Source organism: Eretmochelys imbricata, chromosome 24, assembly GCF_965152235.1.
Source record: "Eretmochelys imbricata isolate rEreImb1 chromosome 24, rEreImb1.hap1, whole genome shotgun sequence".
Lineage (NCBI taxonomy): Eukaryota > Metazoa > Chordata > Testudines > Cheloniidae > Eretmochelys > Eretmochelys imbricata.
The window spans coordinates 13578224-13602316 of NC_135595.1; the positions used below are offsets into that span (position 1 = coordinate 13578224).

General features: G+C 61.4%; 2 protein-coding genes across 2 annotated transcripts; one reads left to right on the forward strand and one right to left on the reverse strand.

Moving 5' to 3' along the window:
- Positions 1-890: 890 nt before the first annotated feature.
- LOC144279483 (uncharacterized) lies at positions 891-14846 on the reverse strand. Its single transcript, XM_077841007.1, has 7 exons — positions 14799-14846; positions 11040-12007; positions 7779-8869; positions 7430-7556; positions 5562-6173; positions 4911-5068; positions 891-4346 (listed from the first exon to the last, which is right to left on the reverse strand). The coding sequence occupies exons 2-7, from the start codon at positions 11668-11670 to the stop codon at positions 4338-4340; spliced, it is 2628 nt and encodes an 875-aa protein (XP_077697133.1). The 5' UTR covers positions 11671-12007; positions 14799-14846; the 3' UTR covers positions 891-4337.
- A 309-nt stretch (positions 14847-15155) lies between these two features.
- On the forward strand, positions 15156-23733 carry LOC144279507 (uncharacterized). The gene is made up of 7 exons (XM_077841045.1): positions 15156-15273; positions 16699-17424; positions 17638-18752; positions 18958-19084; positions 19704-20327; positions 20894-21051; positions 22393-23733. The coding sequence occupies exons 2-7, from the start codon at positions 16851-16853 to the stop codon at positions 22399-22401; spliced, it is 2607 nt and encodes an 868-aa protein (XP_077697171.1). The 5' UTR covers positions 15156-15273; positions 16699-16850; the 3' UTR covers positions 22402-23733.
- Positions 23734-24093: the final 360 nt, after the last annotated feature.

A 24093-nucleotide genomic window follows, 5' to 3' on the forward strand; every position in this document is an offset into this window, starting at 1 on the left:
TCATGAGTGATCCCTGGCTGTTGTCTTAAAATTACTACAACCATTATTGGCGGCTTTGGAAAGTATCTACCGAGATGGGACAGATCTAAGTAGTAAGGCTGGTGGACTACTTTTCCTACTAAATTCAGAGAACACAATCGCCACTCTCTCTTGTAAGTCTACTGTTGAAACCACTTAGGTCATTAAACAATGGCATCCAGGCATCTGCTACAATAGTAATAGATCTCTGTCCAGCACTGGAAGCTACACTTGGATCAGAGTGATATCCATTGAAAATGTACTGGAAGAAGCAAAGACTTCAGTTCAGAAGTTGACTAATTAAGGCACTTATATTAACTGCTTAAATGAAGAAGACAAGAAGTGTTTGTTAAGCCAGCTGAAAAAGTAAAGTACACGGACTTGATTCTTACATCTCTACACAACTACTTTTGGATTCCATCAACCTAGCTTTTACAGATGCCTGTCTTATAAAACACCGACAGTTATGTGGAATGAGGCACTACCAGCAATGGGGCTGCCATATGACCACTACAGAATAGAGAATTTGAACACAGAGTGGAATATCATCTGATGAACGAATGTAGATTTGATTTCAACTTCTTCGTCATCACTAATGGTTCGACCCAATTTTTGTGCGGTTTCCTGGGATTAAAGAAGTAGGAATTCATCTCTTTCTACTCCCAATCACAACAGCTACAGCTGAGTGTTCCTTTTCCTCATTGAATAGAATTTTGTGTTCTGAAAGAAGTCGCCTTCTGCCTGATCATGAGCATATCATGAAGGACTGAAAGTACCTGACACGAGAAGCCACCAAAAATGAAAGCACTGCATTCGAGGTCATTAACAGAGTTGTGCAAAATTATAACAACAAACCAAGAAGGATGTAGATATAGTGCTTCATAGTAGGCTTGTATAGCCAACTTTAATTGGTGTTATGATTTAAAAACATGAGTTAATTCTAATAAAATGGTTGTGAAACATTTTTCAGTTTTTACTATGGTGCCATATAGCCCATCTTTGCCCTAACAGTCTCAACCCTCATCAGTCCTCCCCCTGTATTTTTGAACACACCCCCTAATTTCAATTTCTGTGGAAAACACTGCAGTAAAACATTTTTTCTGTGCGATATTTGTTTATATCACATTCTGTCAGTTGCAATATTCAGCATCAATTATCCTCCTAATGTAAATAGCAGGGTAAGTTTGTTGATTTTGCTAAGCTGCTTCCATGGGAGAAGCCTGAATGGGGCCAGGGGTTTCCCTCCATGCACTGCTCCTGCCTGCAAGCACTGCCCCCACAGCTGCCATTGGCTGTGAACAGGGAGCTGTGGGCAATGGGAGCTGCAAGGGTGGTGCTTGCAGAGGGGCAGTGCACAGAGTCACATGCTGTCCAGCCCCCTTTCCCCCCAGAGGCTGCAGGGGCACATTGGTGCCTTCCGGGGATGGCAGGGAGGCATGGAGGGGCTTGTCTGTGCTTGGGGGTAGTGTCCCAGAGCAGTGAAGCCATGCAGACTTCATATGCCTGCTCGGAGCTCTGGGGAATTCCTGCGGGGGGCACCCCCGCTGAGCACCTCCACGGCTCCGTGCCCATCGCCGTGTGTTGCAGTCGCCCCACTGCAGCTGTTCTGGGAGCAAAGCAGCGGTGGAGGGTTGGGGGAAGCAAAGTATTATCTGAGGGTGGAGAAACAGTTCCCTCCCCGCACTTATGTGGACCAGCCCCACCACGCCTGCCAAGGCCCTTCTGCACTACACCAAGGTCTACTGCCCCACTTGCCTGGGCTCCACTGGGCCCTCCTGCCCTGCCCAGTTCCACCCCACCTGGGGGCAGAGTCAGACGTTACCCTGCCGCTGGTTTGGAGAAACTCCCCCTCACCAGTCACGTCTCCAACTCCTCTACTCCTGTGGGGGGGTTAACAGCCACCAGTTAGCACAGTACTAGGGTGTTTCCCTCTGGCTGAACCCAAAGAAGTGTGTTTGCCATGGGGCCAGTCCAGCCAGGCATTCTCTGGCTGTGAAGCCCGGGTGGGCCAGAGGGGTGCTACAGGCCTGCAAGAGCATCTCTCTGCAAGCCTTCACTGGGCCAGGCTGGCACAGTAATGACTGGTCCTAAACTCTGCCCCATGCACCTAGAGCCAATGTCCCAGTGCCAGGCAAGCAGGAGGCAGAGCCCTGGGCCAGCACGCTCCCTCCAGCACACCCTAACCCAGGCAAAGGCCCCAGGAAGGAAAGTGTCGGCTGGACAGCTGCTGGCCTGTCTCCGAGGCAGCCGAAGTGTGGCACTAACCCCAGCACAGCCTGAGAGCCAGGTGGGTGTGTCCTCTCAGCTCTGAGCCACTTGCATCTCTTCTGCAGCCACAAGGGAGAAGTGACCTGGGCTGGAGAGAGCTGTAACCAAAGGGGCTCTCTGATGTTCCTCTGGGGGAGCCTGAGGGGTCCCTTCCCCCTATCTGCCCCACACATGGGTGATGCTCCTCTGGCACAGGGAGCCAATGGCATCCCTGGAATAAATGTGGTGCATTCTCCCATGCCACCACAGACCAGTCACTTTTAATGGGCAGGGTACTTGACTGGCTGAGGTTCTAGTGGGGTGTTCTGGGGGCTCTGGCCACGTGCTGGGGTCCATGCTCGTCACTGCAGGGGCCTTGGTTTGCAAACACCCTTCAAAGTCCATTCTCAATGAGGCCTCATGGTTTTGTTCCCGCTCACTGCACTGCTGAATAGATCCCACTTTTACAACCTCCCTCAAATTGAATAACAAACGCCCTCCATGGCGCTGGCGGGGATTTCCCAGCCTTCCACCTAAAACAACATCCCAAAACACCCACCATGCCACTGGAGGGATTCCCCAGCCTCCCCACTAAGCCAACGTCCACTGAACCACTGGGGGGGTGCGGGGGGAATTTCCCAGCTTCACCACTAGCACAGTGTCCGAAACACCTGCTGTGCCACTGCAGCAATTTTCCAGCCTCCCCCCAATGCGGCCTCCAAAACGCCCGCTATGCTGGGGGAGGGATTTCCCAGCCTCCTGGCTAATGCATCATCTGGAACCCCCCACCGTGTCGATGGAGGGATTTCCCAGACTCCCAGCTAATGCAGCCTCCAAAACGTCCACCATGCTCCTGGAGGGATTTCCCAGCCTCCCCGTGAACACAGGCTCCTGCTTCTCTGCTCTGAAAAACATGACAGAGACGACACCACGTGTTGGTGGGCCATGCTTAACTCGACAGGCTCAACAAGCACCAGCTGAGTGGCTGGTGGGGGATGGATTGGCATGGAGCATGGTTAATTGGCAGGGAGAGGAGGAGAAGCAGCAGAGAGCCAGGACCCCTTCCCCAAGTCATCTGCTTTAATCCCAGCCCCTCAACCATCGGGGTCATCAATACCAAGGCCAGAAGGGATCATTGTGATCACCTAGTCTGGCCTCCTGCATTGCTCAGGTCACGAATGACCCCAACATTAGCCCTAGAGCAAGAGCGTTTAGAACAGCCCATCTTGATTTTCAATCGACAGCAAGGGAGGAGCCACCATGGCCCTTAGGAAACAGTCCCTTGGATCTTTACTGTCACTTTAAAAACTGACACCTTATTTCCAGGATGAATTAGTCCAGCTTCAACTTCCAGCCCCAAAATGGTGTTGGACCTTTCTTGGCCCTCTGCACAGTCCATTGCTGTAGAGTTGTTCCCCACATAGGTACAAACAGGCAGGGCTCAAGTCACCCCTGAACCTTCTCCTGGTTGAACTAACTGGACACTCCCCTGACAGGCTCCCTCCCCCAGCAGCGGCCAGTGGTGCACTCTGGCTGGGGGCTTCCCTCACCAACTGGGTGCCCAGAAAGGCAGGTCGGGTGCTGAGACCATGCCCTGCCATACCCAGGGAGATCAGGATGAGCCATGGTGCACTCGGGAGTCCCTGACACAGCCACTTCCTCCCATTTGCAGGCACCACGTCCCCGGGCCTGGAGCTCTGTGCATTGCTTTATTGAGACCAACCTGAGAAGTGAAGGGGAAGTAGAGGGTTTTGGGGACATTGTATCAAAAAGCTAGCGGAGTAGGAAAGGCTCCCTGGAAAGTCCAGTGATGAGACGCCAGCTCCCCTGGCTCAGCACAGGCCCCGCTGGATCCAGCTCCCAACACCCCCAGGCAGTCAGCCCAGTGCCCCATAGGTTCTGTCCAAGGCCTCCCTGCTGCAGGCTCTGCCACGAGTATGGGGCTCGATGTTAGCAGCTCTGGGATCTAGTGGGAGGTTGTCACCTTCTCCCTGGGGCTGCCGACGCTGCTGCTGAACGTGTGGGCTCCTTGGCGGTGGGCCACGGCCAGCTGCTCATCAGGCACTTGGGCTTCAGGAGAGCTGCGGGGAGTGACAGAGTGAGAACAGGAGTTGCCAAGCCTAGCCCATCAGCCCCCCGCTGGGCATTGGGGTCAGGTAATGAGTGTGTCCCTGGTCACCACGCTCAGAGCCCTGCATCCACCAGCCACCGTGCATGTCTCTGGGGGGAGACCGGCCCATGCTGCCGGGGGTCTCTCTGGCAGGGGAAGTTGATGATTCTTGGAAGCGACTGGAAAATTTTCTGTCAAACCACTGGAAATTCAGAGGAGAAAAGTCTCAAGCCCCTTGGCAGCAAGGGGCTTGGCAGATACCTCCCGGCCTCATGGAGTCTCATGGGCCCTCTCAATGCGCCTGGAGGGCGGGTTACTGTGGCACCACCATGGCCCTCCCAGGGGCTCCCCAGGCTGTGCAATGGCTGCTGGCCCTGCAGCCCAGAGGGAGAGCTGAGGCACTGAGGTCAGAGCCAGTACAGCAATTTGTGCACTACGGTGCCTTGCGCCAGGCTGGCCCCTGGCAGCCTTGTGCCCCAGCGTGCTCCTGCTGGGCAGGGCACCAGGGCAGCTGTTTGTCTGGCCAGGCACTTACATGTGTCTGTTGGGGTACAGCCATGCCGGGGCTCTCGGCCGCACCCCAGGGGGGTTTGTTCGTTGTCGGCCTCCTGTCGTTCAGGATGCGCGAGATGGTGCCCAGGGCCTCAGCCAGGCCCTGCAAGTGGGTGCCGCTCAGCCCGTACAGGGTGGAAGCTGCAGGACAAACACGCTACATGGATCTTGCCCCGTGGCTGGGAACAGAGCCCAGTCCCATCAGCCCTGGGAAACAGCCTACTACTGCTGTCTGCTGATGAGAACCAGCAGATCGCTCACCATGCCCTGCTCAAATACTGGGATAACCACCCGCTACCACTGCCTCCTAATGGAGATACTCTGTTAGTGCATGTGCCAACTTGGGGCTGCGATTCTCTCTATGGACTGCCCCAGTGGTACCCCCATGGAGTAAAACCCTGAGCTCAGGAACCCAGGGCTGGGCCTTTGGCACCAAACTCACTCCCAACCTTGGCAACAGTGTCAACCTGGGCCTGATCACCAGAGGTGCTGCCTCTTCCCTGTCCTGGCCTAATGGGCCTGCAGCTGCTGAGCCCCTCTGGGATCTGTTTGCTGCTGTCAGGCCCTGGCTGGTGACAGAGCAGCCCCTGATGGCAGCCTTGACCCCATGGGCTCCCCAGGGACCAGTGCCTACCTTGGGTGATTCTCAGCTCCTCCCGCGTGGCGTCCAGATCAGCCCGCAGTACCGTGCAGCTCAGGCAGCGGGGCTGTGTCCCCAGACATGCTGTACCGCCCTCCGGTGCCCTGTCTGTGCTGCCCTCTCTGTCCCATGGGGAGTCCAAGGATGTCTCCAGGAGGGTCCCGAGCACGGGGCCGTCCAGCTCCGGGGATGCACAGCCGGCGCTCCTGGGCAGGGCGCCGCAGGCCCTGCCGCCCTTGGAGCCGGTGCGCTGCATTGACACAAGGCTAGCAGGTATCTGCTGCTCACATGGAGCCCCATTCTGAGCCTCGGAGATGCTGCTGCCCCCTTGAATGGTGGCTCTGCCCTGTAGCACGCCGTCCGTCCCCACATGCCCTCCTGGGCTAGCAACGCATAGCTCAGTCGCCTTCCCAGCTGCTGGGCGTGGCACTGGGGCAGTGTTCTTCTCTGCTTGCTGCACGTGCCCAGCGCTCTGCAGCGGCTCTAAGCCATTCTCCACTTGCTGTCCCTGCCTGGAGCCCGCTCTGTTGCGCAGGGGCTGGGGAGCAGCTGGCTCAATCGCCCCCAGGCTTGGTCTCTGCACCAGCGGGGCACACGGCGTGGCAGCTGGGAGAATAAATCACCAAGAGTTATTGCTCGAGAGAGACAGGGTCCAGTCCGGGGCCAAGGGGTTGGGCATCAGGGAGCTGAGTTCATCTCGGCTGTGCCCAGACCTTGGGCCAGTCACAGAGGGTCACTGGCCTCAGCTCTGTAACGGGGATGAAAGCATGGCCCTGCCTCATGGGAGAGTCAATGCAGGAGACTTGGGACCTTCACACCACACAGGAACCGCCTGGAAAGCCCAGACCCCGGCAAGCAGGTCCATGGCACTCTCCTCTCCCTCAGCACCGGGAAGGACTTAAGACACCAGGGTTTCATTACAGGCGGAGCTGGCAGCTCCCTCTATAGCTATAGTTGCCCAACACTTCTCATTACAGGACCCTGTTTTCAGCTGCATGTATCTTTGCCAAACTGCAGGTTTCCGGGCTGGGGTTTCCTTGCAAGCTGCCTGACTCCTGCTGAATCCAGCGGGAACCGTTCAACCCTTTCCAGAAACGAGAGTGGGAAAACGGCCTGCTTCGCTCAGTTACCGAACCGGCCATAATATTCACATAGGACCTCTGGCACCCCATGCTCAGGAGCAAAGGCCAGAGACTGGGTAGGGGATGCTGGCCCCAGGGAGGTGCCTTTGGCTTTTTCTATGAAACCCTGCTCACGCCCAGCCACGTCTGAGCCTCTAGAAAGTGTCAAGTTTGCACATGCTCAGTAGAGATCTGTTAGAACTCAGCTGCTAAAATTACCGAACATTCCAGTTACCTCAAGCACACTCCAGCCTTCCATGCGACCAGCCTGTGCATGCTCCATCCCCTCGCATGACGGAGCACGTTTCAGCACCTTGAGCAACCAGCCTGTGCATGCTCCATCCCCCAGAGCACACTCCAGCCCATGTATGACCGGCCAGTACACTCCAGCTGCAGCGGTGAGCAGGATTTCCCTTGCTATAGCTGCTGCTGGCTGCCAGAGGCACTGTGGCTCCAAGCTCCAGAACGGAGAGCAGGGAGACATCTCCCCATTCTGTCTATGCTCCAGGGCCTTCAGCCTCAGTACAGTGACAACTACTGCAGCCTGTATTGGGGCAGAGGAGCAGGTTGGGTGCTGTAGGCACACCCAGCCAGCATGGGGGTGAACTCAGGGTATCTCCTGCTAGTCCCCCTGGGGCCCACCCAGGCTGAGCCCCCAGAATCCAGAGACCAGCCCTGCGCTGGAGCCCAACCAGCGCTTCAGAGACAGCCGGATCCAGTGCTGGGGAAAGGAGGCCTCACCCAACAAGCCGCAGTTCCAGCCGTTCTCCTGCCCGCTGGCCCTCTGGGGCGCCCTCTGCCGCTCGGCCGGCAGGGCCCGCTGCGCTGCACCGATATCCCTGGCCCCTTCCTGGGCTGGCACCCGCACCTGAAACAACAGGTGTCTCTGCTTAGTGCCAGCTAGTCCAGGCACTGTCCCAGCACCACACGGGCCCATGCCATGGAGCCACAGCAGTGTCAGGAGCCACAAAACGTCCCCTGCACCAAGGACCAGGCACAGGGCAAGCAGCAATCCTGGTGCCATCACCCCCCACACCACTCTGCTCCCAGGGGGCGAGGCCATGGGATGTGCAGCATCCCACGTGCTCACCTGGGGCTGCCATCCGGGCTTCTGGGGAACAAGCTGGAAATCCTCTGCCAGGGCCACGGCCTCCTGGCCGCTCTCTGGGCCACGCTCCCGCACCCAGCTCTGCATTTCCTCAGGCAGGAGGCTCAAGAACTGCTCGAGAACCAGCAGCTCCAGCACCTGCTCCTTGGTGCGGGTCTCTGGCTGCAGCCAGTGATGGGAAAGTTCCCACAGGCGGCCGTAAACCTCCCGCGGCCCTTCGGCGTCCTGGTAGCGGAAGCCCCTGAAGCGCTGGCGCTGTGTCTCTGTGTCGTGGCGGCGCAGGACAGCTCCCTTCACCTTGGCACCGTCACCGGCCTCACTGGCATCCAGGCTGGCGTGGGTCTGTGGGGCTTCCCCGCCGAGGGGAGGGAGGAGTCGGGCTCCCCGCAGGCCTTTGGGCCCCTGGCAGGTGTCAGTCACTCGTCTGGAGGAGGTGAGATCAGTCTCATTCTCACCCCCTTCTCCATCTCCCCGTGAGGCCAGGGGACCCAGCAGCCCCTCCCGACACCGCTCGCCCCAAGGCTGCTGCGGCACCAGCCAGCGCAGGATCTCATCTGCCGTCCAGTACTGCACGGCTGGGGGTGCTTTCCCTGCTCGCTCCAAGGCTCCCGCAGGGGCGGGGCCGGCTGTCTCAGCATCCTGCCCCTTGGCCTGCACTTGCACTGCCTGCTCCAGCAGAGCGTGAAACTGGAGCCCAGCTCCCTCCCGCGCCACCGGCTCTGGCTCCTGCAGTGGGGGTGCGGGCTGGGCCAGGGCCCCCACCATCTCCAGCTGTTTCTGGAAGAGCTTCTCCAGGAGCTGGGCCTGGAACTCCCGGTCCTCCTGCCGCATCTCCCGGTCATGCTGGATGAACTCGGCCAGGCTCTGCCTGTCCTCTGCCCTCCAGGCGCCAGCACGCCTTGCCCGCTTCAACTCCAGCTGGCTGCGCCCATGCTTCTGGGTGGGGCCCCGTGCAGTCTCCAGTGGCCCATCCTCCCGCGCTTTGCGCTTTCTGGCCCGGAGGTGCACGAGCCGGTCCAGCGCCGAGACCAGCTTCCGGGAGGCCAGTTGGGGCTCCACCGATGCCGATGGGTCTGGAGAGAAAAAGAATGCAGAGTGAGGGCCCACAGCACACCTGGCTCGGCACAGACCCCGTTGTATCGGTATGGCCCACCCCTGCAGCTCCGTTTACTGTACAGCGTCTGCTCCCAGTCAGGCTGGGGCACCAAGAGCGATGGCGCATGGAAAGAGGGGCACAGTGCTACCCTCAGATGAAGCCGATGGTGCCCAGAACAAGGAGAGGGAAACTCAGGACCGCTTTCCCCCTGTGGGCAGGCAGAGGAAGGCCCCAGACACCAGGCACAGTCCAGTTGGGCCAGGCAGGGTGGCGGAACCATGCACACAAGCCAAGGCTAGTTTCCAAAGCATGCCAGGCCCTGGCACACTGAGTGACAAAGGCCAGGACAGGAGAAGCACAGCCAGTCTGGATCAGTGCTAACACAAAGGGCCCGAGCTCCATGGCTTGCAGACAAGAGAAGACTGGAACTGGAGAGTAATGGAGTGGCCTTGGTGTGCCAGGGCTAAGTGGTGCCAGGGTGACAAGCGGCTCTGTTCCGCCCATGCCCCCTTCAAGGCCTGCTCACAGAGACTTGGTGGGGGCAACAATACAGATCCCCGGGACTTCTAGGGAAAGGCTTCAGCCCAGAGCCTCTGCCCGCCACTGGTAAACCTTGTTAGTATATAGGTCTGTTTGTTACCCTAGGCTAGACTTTGGGTTTGACTTTTTGATACTCTTATGCTAAAATGTGTAAACAAGGGACAAAGACACTGATATTGCTTCTGCCTAGTCAGCTGGATTTGTTAGTACAATGGGAACAGATAAGAGCTGTTAAAGTGTTACTCCAGAGCACACTAAGATTGTCTCAACCACTATTTCAAGGCAAAGTCAAGCAACTAGTCGGGAGGGGCAAAGGGGCTTGGGGGGTGGGAGGGGTATAAAGCACTAAAAGACGAAAGAAATGTGCATCCCTGACCAGAGCACAACCTCACTCCTTACCCCTCCCATGGGGTACAAAAAGGGGTGGGATGAAGACCCCAGACACAAAATGGAACATGACCCTAAGTTGTAAGTGCTGGGAATGTGAGCATGCATTGCAGGTATATTTGGGCTTGCTAAGGAGGAGGTGGGAAATGGGGATTAGGGAACGGGGACACAAGCAAGGCTCTGCGGTGTCAGAGCTGGGAACGGAACACTGGGAAACAGACTCTGCTGGTGTGTAGAGCTATGGATATGCTTATTTGGAACTAAACCAAATAGACATCGAATTACCTGCACTTCGGACTTCTGATTTCTGTCTGCGTGACAAGAACCAGAGGAGAGTGTGAACGGAAAGCCCTCTAACAAACCTCAGGGTCCTCTGAGACACACAGACCCCAGCATGCTCCTGGGAATTCCCGGCCAGCACTGCGGGACCCCAGACCGATATACGAGACCCTGCTCTGTCTTCCCCTTGCTTGTATGTCCCTTCCCATCCCCCACTGGTCATCTCGTTGCTCCACTTTGACCCCAATCATGCTGCAGTGGAAGCCTGACAGGCCGAGATGGCCCAGCCAGCTCTGCCAGCCTGTGAAGGACAGGAAAGGAGAGGGGCCTGCTAAGACCAGCCAGGTGATGTCCCCCACCAGGGGTATGGTGAGCCAGAGGCTGGAGAAGAGCTGTGGTGGCTGATTCACCTGCCCAGCTCAGCCGCCTGCCTGCAGCTCCATCCAAATTAATGTAACAGTTTCCCTCCTTCCCCAGCGTTTCTCTTCAGATGGCCTGGGGCTCCCTCTCCTAGCAGTAGGGGACTGGGTCCCTCGGAAAAGGACGTGGCCCCAGTGCTGTGGGGGAGGGCCCCTGTGGAGAGCTCCCAAGAGAACCAGGCCAGGTGATGGCAGCGAGGTTACCCCACCCCCTCTACAGAGTCCCCTGGGCTAGGCATCTTAGGAGGAGCAGGGCTTAGCTGCACCAGCCCACAACAGGGGCAGTTTGTGGCCCCATGGAGCTCTGGTCTCAGCCTGCCTGCAGTTGTGGGACCCAAGGACCCCAGCTATGTTCCTACCCTGGGCCATGTTCCCAGCCACGAGGCCCTGACACAGAACTGCTGCTTGCCAGGATGGCAAGATTCTGGCATGGCTAGGACTCCAGGAACCAGGGCCAGTGGGCAGGGTCAGGCCCCTGGTGTGGCACCTCCCAGCAACCCGTCGCCAACAACAGGGGCTTACCAGGCTCAGGCAGCAGTTCATCCGCGGACGCCTCTTCCTCCTTCACCTGCACGGCCTGCACCTCACCCAGCAGGGCTTGCGCCTCAGGGAGCATGTAGCCCAGTTCGTCAGCCCCCTGGCTCTCTGAGGCTGCAGCCTGGGACCCCCAATGGTCAGAGGCCGAGGCCTGGGACTCCCAGTGCTCAAAGGCAGCAGTGGCCTGGGAATCCCATGGCTCAAAGGATGGTGCTCCCCAGCTCTCCGGGGCAGCTGTGCCCTCCTGCCTGTCTGGGGCGCCAGGCCCCTCGCCACTCTCTGCCAGGAGGCTGGAGCGGGTACTGTCGCAGCGCTGCATGATCTGGTCCATCTCCTCGTAGAATGGGCAGCGCATGGGCGGCCTCCCGGCTGCATTGTTCTCTTTGGCCTTGCGATATGTCACCTTGAGGCCTTTCATCTTCTCCCGGCACTGGTCCCCGGTGCGATAGATGCCCAGCTCAGCCAGGCGCTGGGAGATGCCATCATAGACAACCCTGTTCCTGCCACGGGAGCTCAGGTCATGTGAGGTGGCTGCCTCCGCCCACAAGGCAATTAGCACTTTGATGTGATCAGCTGGCCAGCTGGCAGCCCGTTCCTGAGGTTTGTCCCGACGCATCGCAGCAGGCGGTGGCTGGACCCGTGGAGGATCCCTAGGGAAAGGTTCCAGTGCCCAGCACCAGGCCGACGCAGGGACCTCACAACACGACACACCACAACCCAGCAAAGCCAGGCCGCAGGCCTGTGCTCTTTGCCCCTACTCCAGGTGTCACAAACTGCACAGGCTGGCCCCAGGGTCCTCACGGACCAAGGCTAGGGAACACCAAACACAGGAGGTCCCTAGCACAGGGCTGGTGGTTCCTGATCCTCAGATTGGTATCAGCCCCAGAGACGCTACCATCGGTGCCAGTGCCACGGACACAAGCAGGACAAGGAGAGTGGCAGGAATGAGCGTCCTGTACAGAGCAAGAGAGATGATCAGTTTGCAGTTGCTGCCCGCTGCGGGCTCTGCTCACCAATGACCAGGCCAGCCCCCTTAGGTGCAGCCATACGGGCCCCAATGTGTCAGACCGAGTGGAAGAGGGGAAAGCTTGTATGGGGCCAAATGCTGCGGAGCAAGGAGCCAAGCTTGGTGGGTCGGCGAGCTTGGTGCAGTGCCTAGCTCCCTTACCTGAGAACAGACAACTGCCTGCCCCCTCATCACTTAACTCAGCTCCCTGCCCCACAGCAGACAACTCCCTGGCCCGCAACTCAGCTCCCTGCTCCCCAGCAGAGCCATCCTCCACTGTAACCCAGCTCCCTGCCCCCAGCACAGACAAGTCCAGCCCCCGTACCCGTCGCCCAGCTCCCCGCCCCCCAGCACAGACAGGTCCAGGTCCAGCCCCTCCACCTGTCGCCCAGCTCTCCACCCCCCAGCACAGACAGGTCCAGGTCCAGCCCCCGCACCTGCCGCCCAGCTCCTCGCCTCCCAGCGCAGACAGGTCCAGGTCCAGCCCCCCCACCTGTCGCCCAGCTCTCCACCCCCCAGAACAGACAGGTCCAGGTCCAGCCCCCGCACCTGCCGCCCAGCTCCCTGCCCCCCAGCACAGACAGGTCCAGGTCCATCCCCCGCACCTGCCGCCCAGCTCCCTGCCCCCCAGCACAGACAGGTCCAGGTCCAGCCCCCGCACCTGCCGCCCAGCTCCCTGCCCCCCAGCACAGACAGGTCCAGGTCCTGCACTCGTCAGCCAGCTCCCTGCCCCCCAGCACAGACAGGTCCAGGTCCAGCCCTCGCACCCTGTCACCCAGCTCCCCGCCCCCCAGCACAGACAGGTCCAGGTCCAGCCCCCGCACCCGTCGCCCAGCTCCCCGCCCCCCAGCACAGACAGGTCCAGGTCCAGCCCTCACACCCGTCGCCCAGCTCCCCGCCCCCCAGCACAGACAGGTCCAGGTCCAGCCCCCGCACCCGTCGCCCAGCTCCTCACACCCCGGCACAGACAGGTCCAGCTCCTGCACCCGTCAGCCAGCTCCCTGCCCCCCAGCACAGACAAGTCCAGGTCCAGCCCTCGCACCCGTCGCCCAGCTCCCCGCCCCCCAGCACAGACAGGTCCAGGTCCAGCCCTCGCACCCGTCGCCCAGCTCCCCGCCCCCCAGCACAGACAGGTCCAGGTCCAGCCCCCGCACCCGTCGCCCAGCTCCCTGCCCCCCAGCACAGACAGGTCCAGGTCCAGCCCCCGCACCTGCCGCCCAGCTCCCTGCCCCCCAGCACAGACAGGTCCAGGTCCAGCCCCCGCACCCGTCGCCCAGCTCCCTGCCCCCCAGCACAGACAGGTCCAGGTCCAGCCCCCGCACCTGCCGCCCAGCTCCCCGCCCCCCAGCACAGACAGGTCCAGGTCCAGCCCTCGCACCCGTCGCCCAGCTCCCCGCCCCCCAGCACAGACAGGTCCAGGTCCAGCCCCCGCACCTGCCGCCCAGCTCCCTGCCCCCCAGCACAGACAGGTCCAGGTCCAGCCCCCGCACCCGTCGCCCAGCTCCCTGCCCCCCAGCACAGACAGGTCCAGGTCCAGCCCTCGCACCCGTCGCCCAGCTCCCCGCCCCCCAGCACAGACAGGTCCAGGTCCAGCCCCCGCACCTGCCGCCCAGCTCCCTGCCCCCCAGCACAGACAGGTCCAGGTCCAGCCCCCGCACCCGTCGCCCAGCTCCCCGCCCCCCAGCACAGACAGGTCCAGGTCCAGCCCCCGCACCTGCCGCCCAGCTCCCTGCCCCCCAGCACAGACAGGTCCAGGTCCAGCCCCCGCACCCGTCGCCCAGCTCCCTGCCCCCCAGCACAGACAGGTCCAGGTCCAGCCCCCGCACCTGCCGCCCAGCTCCCCGCCCCCCAGCACAGACAGGTCCAGGTCCAGCCCTCGCACCCGTCGCCCAGCTCCCCGCCCCCCAGCACAGACAGGTCCAGGTCCAGCCCTCGCACCCGTCGCCCAGCTCCCCGCCCCCCAGCACAGACAGGTCCAGGTCCAGCCCTCGCACCCGTCGCCCAGCTCCCCGCCCCCCAGCACAGACAGGTCCAGGTCCAGCCCTCGCACCCGTCGCCCAGCTCCCCGCCCCCCAGCACAGACAGGTCCAGGTCCAGCCCTCGCACCCGTCGCCCAGCTCCCCGCCCCCCAGCACAGACAGGTCCAGGTCCAGCCCCCGCACCCGTCGCCCAGCTCCCCGCCCCCCAGCACAGCCGAAGGCACCCGTGTTCCGAGTCCCGTTGGGGGCTCTCTCTCTCTCCCCGGCCCCTGCAGGGCCGTTGCTTTACCCCCGAGTGCCCCGCTCTGCTCCGACACAGAGGAGCGGGCCGTTTCGCAGCCAGGTGGCGCGGGGCACGGCTACGCGAGCGGAGGCCCCTGGGCCTGGAGGGCCCGCCCGGAAGTGGGGCGAGCCGCGCCCGGCAGCCCAGCGGGACTCACGCGGGGCCAGGGCCCCGCGGCTGGGGCCGGCTCCGGCCCGGGGCTCGCGGGGAGGGCAAGGGCTGGACGGCCCGGGGCGGGCGGAGGGAGCCCGCTCGCCCGGAGCCCTGGCGCCTGGCCTGCCCGGGAGGGCGAGGGAGGAGTTCCTGCCTTGGCCCGGGGCACTGTCCCCACCGCGGGAACGGGACCAGGCCAGCGGCTCGCGGGGGGCGATCGGCCCCTGCGGAGCCGCAGCAGTCCCGGCCGCGGCCGGGGCCTGGCCCCGGAGCCGCCCGCCCGCCGAGCTTGGGCAGGACAGGACAGGACCGGACCCACCTACCGCAGCCTGAGCCCGCATGGGCGGGGGGTCATCGCCTGCCCCGGAAGCTCTCAGCAAATGCCGCCGCTGCCAGGAGACCGCCCGCTATTGGCTGACCAGTCATGAAGGAGAGGGAGCGTCGATTGGCTGATCGAGCGGCCAGTCAGGGTGCAGGGGCGTAGCGAACGGTCTTGTCCCTCTGTCAATTTTTGCTGACACCTCGAGTGAGGAGCTGGCAGAGATAGGTTGATCTTTTGGAGTTCATCCGATCAGCGATTGGTGAACAGACCTGTCAGAGAGGCGAATGTAGGCAGCGATTGGACAGGATCTCGTGTCACACCGCGGAAGGGCTGGACTTCTCTTTGCCCGCCCCCTCACCTCCCAAGAGCAGCAGCCAATAGGCAGAGCCGGGCCTGTACCTCTCGCTGCCTTGGGTCGAGGCCTGCCCCCGGAGACCAGGGGACCCCCCCCCAGGTCACCGCCTGGAGCCCCCCAGGTATCCGCGGGTGGGGCCGGTCTGCGCTGGGGCAGTGAACTGGGCGCTGGGGTGGGGAGGGACCCGTTTTGGCCGGGGGGCAGGGAGCTGGGCTGTGGGGTAGCGGTGGGTTATGGGGTTGGGGCAGGAAGCTGGGGCCGGGGTGAATGGGCAGGGAGCTGGGCAGGGAGCTGGGTCGGGGGGCAGGGAGCTGGGCTGTGGGGTAGCGAGCTAGGAGGTGGGTTATGGGGTTGGGGTGGGGAGCTGGGTCCGGGATGAATGGGCAGGGAAGGGCATGGCTTGGCTGGGGGGCAGGGAGCTGGGCTGGGGGGTAGCGGGCTAGGAGGTAGGTTATGGGGTTGGGGCAGGGAACTGGGTCCGGGGTGAATGGGCTGGGAAGGGCATGGCTTGGCCGGGGTCAGGGAGCTGGGTTATGGGTGAGCCGCAGGGAACTGGGTAGGGGGGCCTGTCATGGCCAGGGAGTTGGGTTATGGGGTAGTGGGCTAGGAGGTGGGCTATAGGGCAGGGAGCCATGGGACGGGGCAGGAAGCTGGGTTATGGATTCAGGGAGCTGGGTATGGGGGAGGATGGGCAGGGAGGGGCATGTCTTGTCTGGGTTGGGGCTGGAAGTTGGGTTATGGGGTAGCAGGCCAGAAGGTGGGCTATAGGGCAAGGAGCTGGGTTGAGGGTCGGAGGAGCAGGGAGCTGGGTAATGGGGTAGTGGGCCAGGAGGTGGGTTATGGGGCAGGGAGCTGGGAGAAGGGGGGGTATCTATGGTGGGGGACAAGCAGTGTGGCAAATGTTGGCTGAGCTGTTCTAGCCTTTTCCTGAGTGTCCTGTGCTGACTCCTGAGTGTTTCCATCCCTCCTCTAGGAGGATGCTGCATTGGGGAGGAGAAGTGCTCCCTTTTCTCCGGTTGGCCTGCTGTCTATTTGTCCCACAGTTCCAGTCCTGCGTGGCCCAGCAGGGCGTGCGGCTGGTCGGGCTCCCTGAGTGCAGGTTGCATGTCTGTCTAGGAAGCTGCGGGCTGATTCCAGCCCCTGCTTTGCCATGGGCTGCAGCTGACGTGGTGCAGCTGAGTGCAAGTTTGCAGGCAGGGCAGGGCTGACTCAGGGTTCAAGTGACAGCTTTTCCCTCCCCTTGACTGGATCAGGGCAGGTTTGTAGGTAGCAAGCAGGGTTGTTAGGCCTCTGAGTGCTAGCCCTCACTGCACCGGCCCCTGCAGAGAATCCGTGTGGCTGCCTGGCACTGCCCAGGGCCGGCTATCTGGATGCCTCCAGGTTACCTCCGTGTACCCGCCCTGCTGCCGCCCCGGGCATGCATCTTACTTGCGCGTTCCCCCCTGCCTCCCACTGCTGCTCCCAGGCACGCACCTTTCCTGTGCATACCTCCACTCTGTAGCCTCCAGCGTGTGCCTTACCAGCACATATTCTCTTTTCCCCCAAGGTGTACGTGTTACCAGCAAATCCGTCCTTCGTTCTCCCAGTGTCTGTGTTACTAGCACAGACCCTCTTATCCCGGCCAGGTACAAGCTGTTTCCACAGCAGCCAGCTCCGTGCAGTGCCACCTGCTGAGTGATTCCAGTCCCAACCCTTGCGATGCGTCGGGACCGGCCCCCGGAGCGGGCGGCCAGCTGGCCGGCTGACCATGTCATGGTGCTCATCTCCTACTGGGCAGAGGCGGCTGCTGTGCACGATCTGGGCTCCCATGGTAGGAACAGGGTTGTCTACGATGGCATCTCCCAGCGCCTGTCCAAGCTCGGCATCTACCGCACCGGGGACCAGTGCCGGGAGAAGATGAAAGCGCTGAAGGTGGCTTATCGCAAGGCCAAGGAGAACAACGCGGCCGGGAGGCCACCCATGCGCTGCCCATTCTACGAGGAGATGGACCAGATCATGCAGCGCTGTGTCAGCACCCGCTCCAGCCTCCTGGCAGAGAGTGGCGAGGGGCTTGGCGCCGCGGACAGGCAGGAGGGCACAGCTGCCCCAGAAAGCTGGGAAGCACCAGCCTCAGCCTCTGACCATTGGGGGACCCAGGCCACTGAGAGCTGGGGATGTGAGGAGCCAGGCTATGTGCTCCCTGAGGTGCAGGACCCGCTGGGCGAAGTGCAGGCTGTGCGAGTGCAGGTGAAGGAAGAAGAGGCATCCGCGGATGAGCTGCCACACGAGCCCGGTAAGCCCCCTTGTTGGTGAGGGTCGCTGGGTGCTGGGAATCCCTCCTACACTGCATTAGAGGTTTGGGGTCCTGCGGGGGATCCTGGCCTGTTGCATAGAGGGGTTTTTGTTTCCCTGGCCAAGATGTGGGGGTGACCCATACTGGTACAGTGGGCTGCGTGCCAGGCCAGGTACACTGTGGGCCCTCACTCTGCATTTTTGCACTCCCCAGACCCTTCCCCATCAGCATCGGCAGAGCCCCAACCGGCCTCCCGGAAACTGGTCTCGGCGCTGGACCGGCTCGTGCACCTCCGGGCCAGGAAGCGCAAGGTGCGGGAGGATGGGCCACTGGAGACTGCACGGGGCCCCACCCAGAAGCATGGGCGCAGCCAGCTGGAGTTGAAGCGGGCAAGGCGTGCTGGCGCCTGGAGGGCGGAGGAGAGGCAGAGCCTGGCCGAGTTCATCCAGCATGACCGGGAGATGCGGCGGGAGGACCGGGAGTTCCAGGCCCAGCTCCTGGAGAAGCTCTTCCAGAAGCAGCTGGAGATGGTGGGGGCCCTGGCCCAGCCCGCACCCCCACTGCAGGAGCCAGAGCCGGTGGCGCGGGAGGGAGCTGGGCTCCAGTTCCACACTCTGCTGGAGCAGGCAGTGCGAGCCCAGGCCAAGGGGCAGGAGGCCGAGGCAGCCGGCCCTGCACCCGCTGGGGTCCCGGAGCGAGCGGGGAAAGTACCCCCAGCCGTGCAGTACTGGACAGCAGATGAGATCCTGCGCTGGCTGGTGCCGCAGCAACCGCTGAATGGGCAGCAGCCTTGGGGCGAGCGGTGTCGGGAGGGGCTGCTGGGCCCCCTGGCCTCACGGGGAGATGGAGAAGGGGGTGAGAATGAGACTGATCTCACCTCCTCCAGACGAGTGACTGACACCTGCCAGGGGCCCAAAGGCCTGCGGGGAGCCCGACTCCTCCCTCCCCTCGGCGGGGAAGCCCCACAGACCCACGCCAGCCTGGATGCCAGTGAGGCCGGTGACGGTGCCAAGGTGAAGGGAGCTGTCCTGCGCCGCCACGACACAGAGACACAGCGCCAGCGCTTCAGGGGCTTCCGCTACCAGGACGCCGAAGGGCCGCGGGAGGTTTACGGCCGCCTGTGGGAACTTTCCCATCGCTGGCTGCAGCCAGAGACCCGCACCAAGGAGCAGGTGCTGGAGCTGCTGGTTCTCGAGCAGTTCTTGAGCCTCCTGCCTGAGGAAATGCAGAGCTGGGTGCGGGAGCGTGGCCCAGAGAACAGCCAGGAGGCCGTGGCCCTGGCAGAAGATTTCCAGCTTGTTCCCCAGAAGCCCGGATGGCAGCCCCAGGTGAGCACGTGGGATGCTGCACATCCCATGGCCTCGCCCCCTGGGAGCAGAGTGGTGTGGGGGGTGATGGCACCAGGATTGCTGCTTGCCCTGTGCCTGGTCCTTGGTGCAGGGGACGTTTTGTGGCTCCACAGCATGGGCCCGTGTGGTGCTGGGGACAGTGCCTGGACTAGCTGGCACTAAGCAGAGACACTTGTTGTTTCAGGCGCGGGTGCCAGCCCAGGAAGGGGCCAGGGATGTCGGTGCAGCGCAGCGGGCCCTGCTGGCCGAGCGGCAGAGGGCACCCCGGGGGGCCAGCGGGCAGGAGAACGGCTGGAACGGTGGTTTGTTGGGTGAGGCCTCCTTTCCCCAGCACTGGATCCGGCTGTCTCAGAACCGCTGGGTGGGCTCCAGCGCAGGGCTGGTCTCTGGTTTCTGGGGGCTCAGCCTGGGTGGGCCCCAGGGGGACTAGTAGGAGATACCCTGAGTCACCCCCACATCGGCTGTGCATGCCCGCAGCAGTGGGTGTCGCTGTACTGAGCCTGATGGCTCCGGAGAGTAGGGAGGGCAAGTGGCAGTGAGGTGGGTCTCTGACTGATCCACCCCCCACCCCCCCCAAAGTTGCTGAGTGCACTATGGAGAGCTCCAGGGAGGTGGGGGAGGGTCTTTGTACATGTGCCCTGCATGAGGCGGTGTCAGGGAGTGCGCTCCCTGGCACCCACTCTCATTAACTTTTGGAGAATGTCCCAGGGCAACTTCACTGTGAGTTCCTGAGATGACCCTCCCATGAGGCAGAGCCATGCTCTCGTCCCGGTTACAGAGCTGAGGCCAGTGACCCTCTGTGATTGACCCAAGGTCCCAGAGAGTCTGGGCACAGCCAAGATGAACTCAGCTCCCTGATGCCCAGCACCTTGGCCCCGGACTGGACCCTGTCTCTATTGAGCAGTAACTCTTGGTGATTTATTCTCCCAGCTGCCACACCGTGCGCCCTGCTGGCACAGAGACCGAGCCTGCGGGTGATTGAGCCACCTGCTTCCCAGCCCCTGCGCAACAGAGTGGGCTCCAGGCAGGGACAGCAAGTGGAGAATGGCTTAGAGCCGCTGCAGAGTACCGGGCACCTGCGGCAAGCAGACAAAAACATTGCCCCAGTAGCTGGGAAGGTGACTGAGCTATGCGGTGCTGACCCAGGAGACCACGTGGGGACGGATGGCGTGCCACAGGGCAGAACCACCATTCAAGGGGGCAGCAACATCTCGGAGGCTCAGAATGGGGTCACACAGCAGCCTGTTCCCTGCGCCCCATGTGAACAGCAAACACCTGCTGGTCTTGTGCAGACGGAGCGCACCGGCTCCAAGGGTGACTGGACCTGCAGCCCCCAGCGCAGGAGCTCCAGCCGTGCTTCCCCGGGGCTGGACGGCCCCTTGCTCGGGGACGTCCTGGAGACGTCCTTGGACTCTCCATGGGATGGAGAGGGTAGTGCAGACAGAGCACCGGACGACGGCGCAGCCTGCCTGGGGGCACGGCCCCGCTGCCTGGGCTGCACTGTGCTGCGGGCCGAGCTGGACGCTGCGCGTGAGGAGCTGAAAATCACCCAAGGTAGGCACTGGCCGCCAGGGGAACTGTGGTTGGGGGGCTGTGTGCTCAGCCCAGGAGTCAGATGCTGCCATCAGGGGCTGCTCTGTCATCAGCCCTTGTCTGATTGCTGCACCCTTGGGTTTGGTTTCACAAGGGGCCGAGCATCCACGGGCTCCTGGGCCAGGGAAGAAAGAATTGAATCCCACACCTCAATGTTAAAGGCCAGGCTCTGGGTCCCTGAGCTGTCAGTCACTGGGGCAGCCTGTAGAGACGAAAGAGCAGAGCTCCTGAGCCGGTGTCCAGCCCCTCAGCTGCACCCCACCCTGCGAGCCAGGGTGTGCACTAATGGAGTATCTCCAGCAGCAGGCAGTGTTAGCCAGCTGCTCCGCTAGTGGCTGGGGAGGGTGCTGTGCTGGTTTCCATCAGCAGGCGGCAGTGGCGGGCTATTTTCCTAGGGGCTGCGTGAGGGAAGGGCTGGTTCCTGTGAGCAGGCAGCAGTAGTGGGCTGTTATCCCAGGAGCTGATGGGGCTGGGCTCTGTTCCCAGCCACAGGGGGGCAAGATCCATGCAGCGTGTTTGTCCTGCAGCTTCCACCCTGTACGGGCTGAGTGGCGCCCACTTGCAGGGCCTGGCTGAGGCCCTGGGCACCATCTCGCGCATCCTGAACGACAGGAGGCCGACAACGAACAAACCCCCCTGGGGTGCTGCCGAGAGCCCCGGTGTGGCCATGACCCAACAGACGCACGTAAGTGTCCAGCCGGACAAACAGCTGCCTTGGTGCCCTGCCCCCCCCCCCCCCCTCCCCAGCAGGAGTATGCAAGGCTGCCTTGGGTCAGGCTGCACAGACCCACCAGAGTTCAGCCTGGCAGAGGACGCCATGGTGTGGAAGTTCCCCATCTCTGCCCCCCATTGGCTTCCTGCCGGTCACAGCTGAGTCAGTTCCTTGCCCCTCCCTCCCTCCATACTCAGAGTCTGGTTCATCCCGTCCTTCCCCTTCTAGGGTCCCCCTCTGCCTGGTAGCGCCCATCCCCATGGCACCTGGGCCTTGCGAGGGAGGACAGCAAGCTCAGAGCTCAGCTCTGGGAGTGCCTGGAATGAGCCCAACCTGCAGAGTCGTACCCCAAGAGTGTCCTCCCCACACCCACCTTCCCCTGGGTCTGTGCTAACCCTGTCCCCCGTCCCCCCCTTTTGCTCCTGGCAGCTTGCCCTGCTGCTGGCAGGTGCCATCTGTGCTGGGAAGGCTGGGTGGATTTCCTGGCAAGTCGGGACCATTCCTATTGCCCAGCCTGAGCCGGCATGACCCGGCCAGAGAGAGCCCCCAGGACTCCTGCCCCAGCCCTGCTCAGCTCTCAGTAGAGATGCAGATTTTCCTGCAGGACAGGGCTGCAATGAGGGCCTTGATCATCAGATGCTCAGCCCCAGCCGCTCTGTGGGATTGTCCAAGCTGTGGGTGCTCAGCCCTTTGCATCAGGGCTGGGCCTGGAGGGGATCGGAGATCTGTGGCTGCTGCTAGCTAACAGGGCTCCCCCCTGGCTCAGGGGCTGCCAGTGGAGTGGGAACTGAGGGCACGGGGGTCTGGCCCTGCCTCCCTAGGAGCATGTGCTGATGTTGCAGTGACTGTCTGGGGGGTTGTTCCAGGCCCCCTCCTCTCTGCTCTGTCTGTGCAGGTCCCCACCGAGCCAGGGAGTCAATGGCATTTCCTGCATCCCTAGCAGTGTGTATCCCCTTCCCTGGGGCGAGTGTTGCTCTTCACTCAGAGCTGAGCTCTGAGCCCTGCCAGAGTGCCTGCTCTGCCCCCTCTGTCCTGGCGCCACCGTCCATGTGCAGACGCTCCAGAGCAATGCCACAGGCAGCTGGAGGGCAGGCCAGCGCTGCCTGCTCGACGGCCTCCTCCACTGCATCCTCCCAGGGAAGAGCTGGTGGCCAGCACACCCCAGCAGTGTGGGCCGGCTTTCCCACCCAAGATGTGCTCAGTGACTGGTGGATGCAGGGCTCTGAGCGTGATGACCAGGGACACGCTCGTTGCCTGTGCCCAGTGGCGGGCTGGGCTTGGCAACTCCTGTTCTCACTCTGTCACTCCCCGCAGCTCTCCTGAAGCCCAAGTGCCTGGTGAGCAGCTGGCCATGGCCCACCGCTGAGGAGCCCACACGATGTTCAGCAGCAGTGTCGGCAGCACCAGGGAGAAGGTGACGACCTGCCACTCGATCCCAGAGCTGCTAGCATTGAGCCCCATACTCATGGCAGAGCCTGCAGCAGGGAGGCCTTGGACAGGACCTGAGGGGCACTGGGCCGGCTGCCTGGGGGTGTTGGGAGCTGGATCCAGCGTGGCCTGTGCTGAGCCAGGGGAGCTGGCGTCTCGTCACTGGACTTTCCAGGGAGCCTTTCCTACTCCACAAGCTTTTTGATACAATGTCCCCAAAGCCCTCTACTTCCCCTTCACTTCTCAGGTTGGTCTCAATAGAGCAATGCACAGAGCTCTGGATCCGGTGTGTGCAGAGCACGGGCAGAGAGAGCCCATGGGTCTGTGCTGACTGTGGCTGTTGCTCTGGGACAGACTATTTAGCTGTATCTCCATTGGCCTAGCAGCAGCCTGTGTTCTCAGTGGGAGTGCTGAGTTCTTGTTACCATCTGACCCGTAGCACATAGCCGCACTCTCTCAGCCTGTCACTGTGATGGGGCAGAGGGGTTAAAGGTGAATCCCAGCTCCTAGCACTACAAGGCATGTGGGACAGTGCTGGCTCTGTCCCTTAGTGTGGCATGCACCAGCCTGACCTTTCTTCCAATGGATCCACCTTCCTGGGAGATAGAGCCTGGGGTGCCAGCTGCCTCCTTGCCTGTCAATGCCCAATACCCTCAGGGCAGACCCTGCAGTCTTCATCCTTCTCCAGCCAGAGGAACCCATCACTTTCCCATCTCTAGCCACCCTCGCTACAGGGGGAGGAGAGAATGGGTTTGTGCTGAAGGGCTGAGAATGGGTTTGTGCTGCTCTCCTCAGGGAACCCAGAACCATGAGCTCCTGTGTTACTTCTCCACCTCAGCAAGAGGGAGCTTTGCTGGAGCTTCAAGTATGTGGCAGCTCCCTGCCACCCCAGTCTGTCCGCCTCACCAGCAAATGCCTTGAGACTCTGCCAGTCTAAACCTTGCTTTGCACTCCAGTCCCCCAGAGATGTGTCTGCAGTGTCCAGTCCCTCCTACTGGCCGCTCATAGAAACTAATTTCGCTCCCTCCAAAGAGACAAAGCCTGCACCTGCTTGTTAACTCAGCTGAGGTCTCACCCTTGAATGCACAGTACTGAGATGGTTTTGTAATAAAACAAGAAGTTGATTAATAAAGAACACATATTGAAGTGATACTAGGCAGGAATAAGAGCTAGAAAAGGATTGCAAACAAAATAAAAAGATTATGCTTTTTAGTGCCTAAAACTTAATTCTAGCAACCTGGATCTTTGCCTAAAACAGTTTCTGGCTCCCAGCAACTGCTGCCCTTCAGGCCCAGAGGATCTGCCATTCACAAGCCCAGAGGGTGCTGTCCCTATGTCCCCTAAGTGGTAGATAGCTGAGGGGCTCTTTTCCTCCCTTTTTATAGTCCGGTGAACCTTTGAAATGTTTTCCATTGATGCGTGGTCCTACATACAGATTTTTCTCCCCTGCTGTGCATGCAGACACCATGTTGTCTCCCTACTCCTTGGGTCAGTTGGCTTCTCCAATTGGCTCAATTGCTCCGTCTACCTTAGATGCAAGTGTATTGCCGTTGTCTCTGGTGTTGCCCTGCTTAGTTTGCAGTGGAG

Coding starts and splice junctions, on each gene's coding strand:
- LOC144279483 (XM_077841007.1), bottom strand. CDS start 11,670: ATGCGTCGGGACAAACCTCAGGAACGGGCTGCCAGCTGGCCAGCTGAT. Junction 8,870..11,039: donor TGAACTGCTGCCTGAGCCTG/GTAAGCCCCTGT, acceptor TTTTCTCTCCAG/ACCCATCGGCATCGGTGGAG. Junction 7,557..7,778: donor AGCCCGGATGGCAGCCCCAG/GTGAGCACGTGG, acceptor CTGTTGTTTCAG/GTGCGGGTGCCAGCCCAGGA.
- LOC144279507 (XM_077841045.1), top strand. CDS start 16,851: ATGCGTCGGGACCGGCCCCCGGAGCGGGCGGCCAGCTGGCCGGCTGAC. Junction 19,085..19,703: donor CTGGAACGGTGGTTTGTTGG/GTGAGGCCTCCT, acceptor TTATTCTCCCAG/CTGCCACACCGTGCGCCCTG. Junction 20,328..20,893: donor GGAGCTGAAAATCACCCAAG/GTAGGCACTGGC, acceptor TTTGTCCTGCAG/CTTCCACCCTGTACGGGCTG.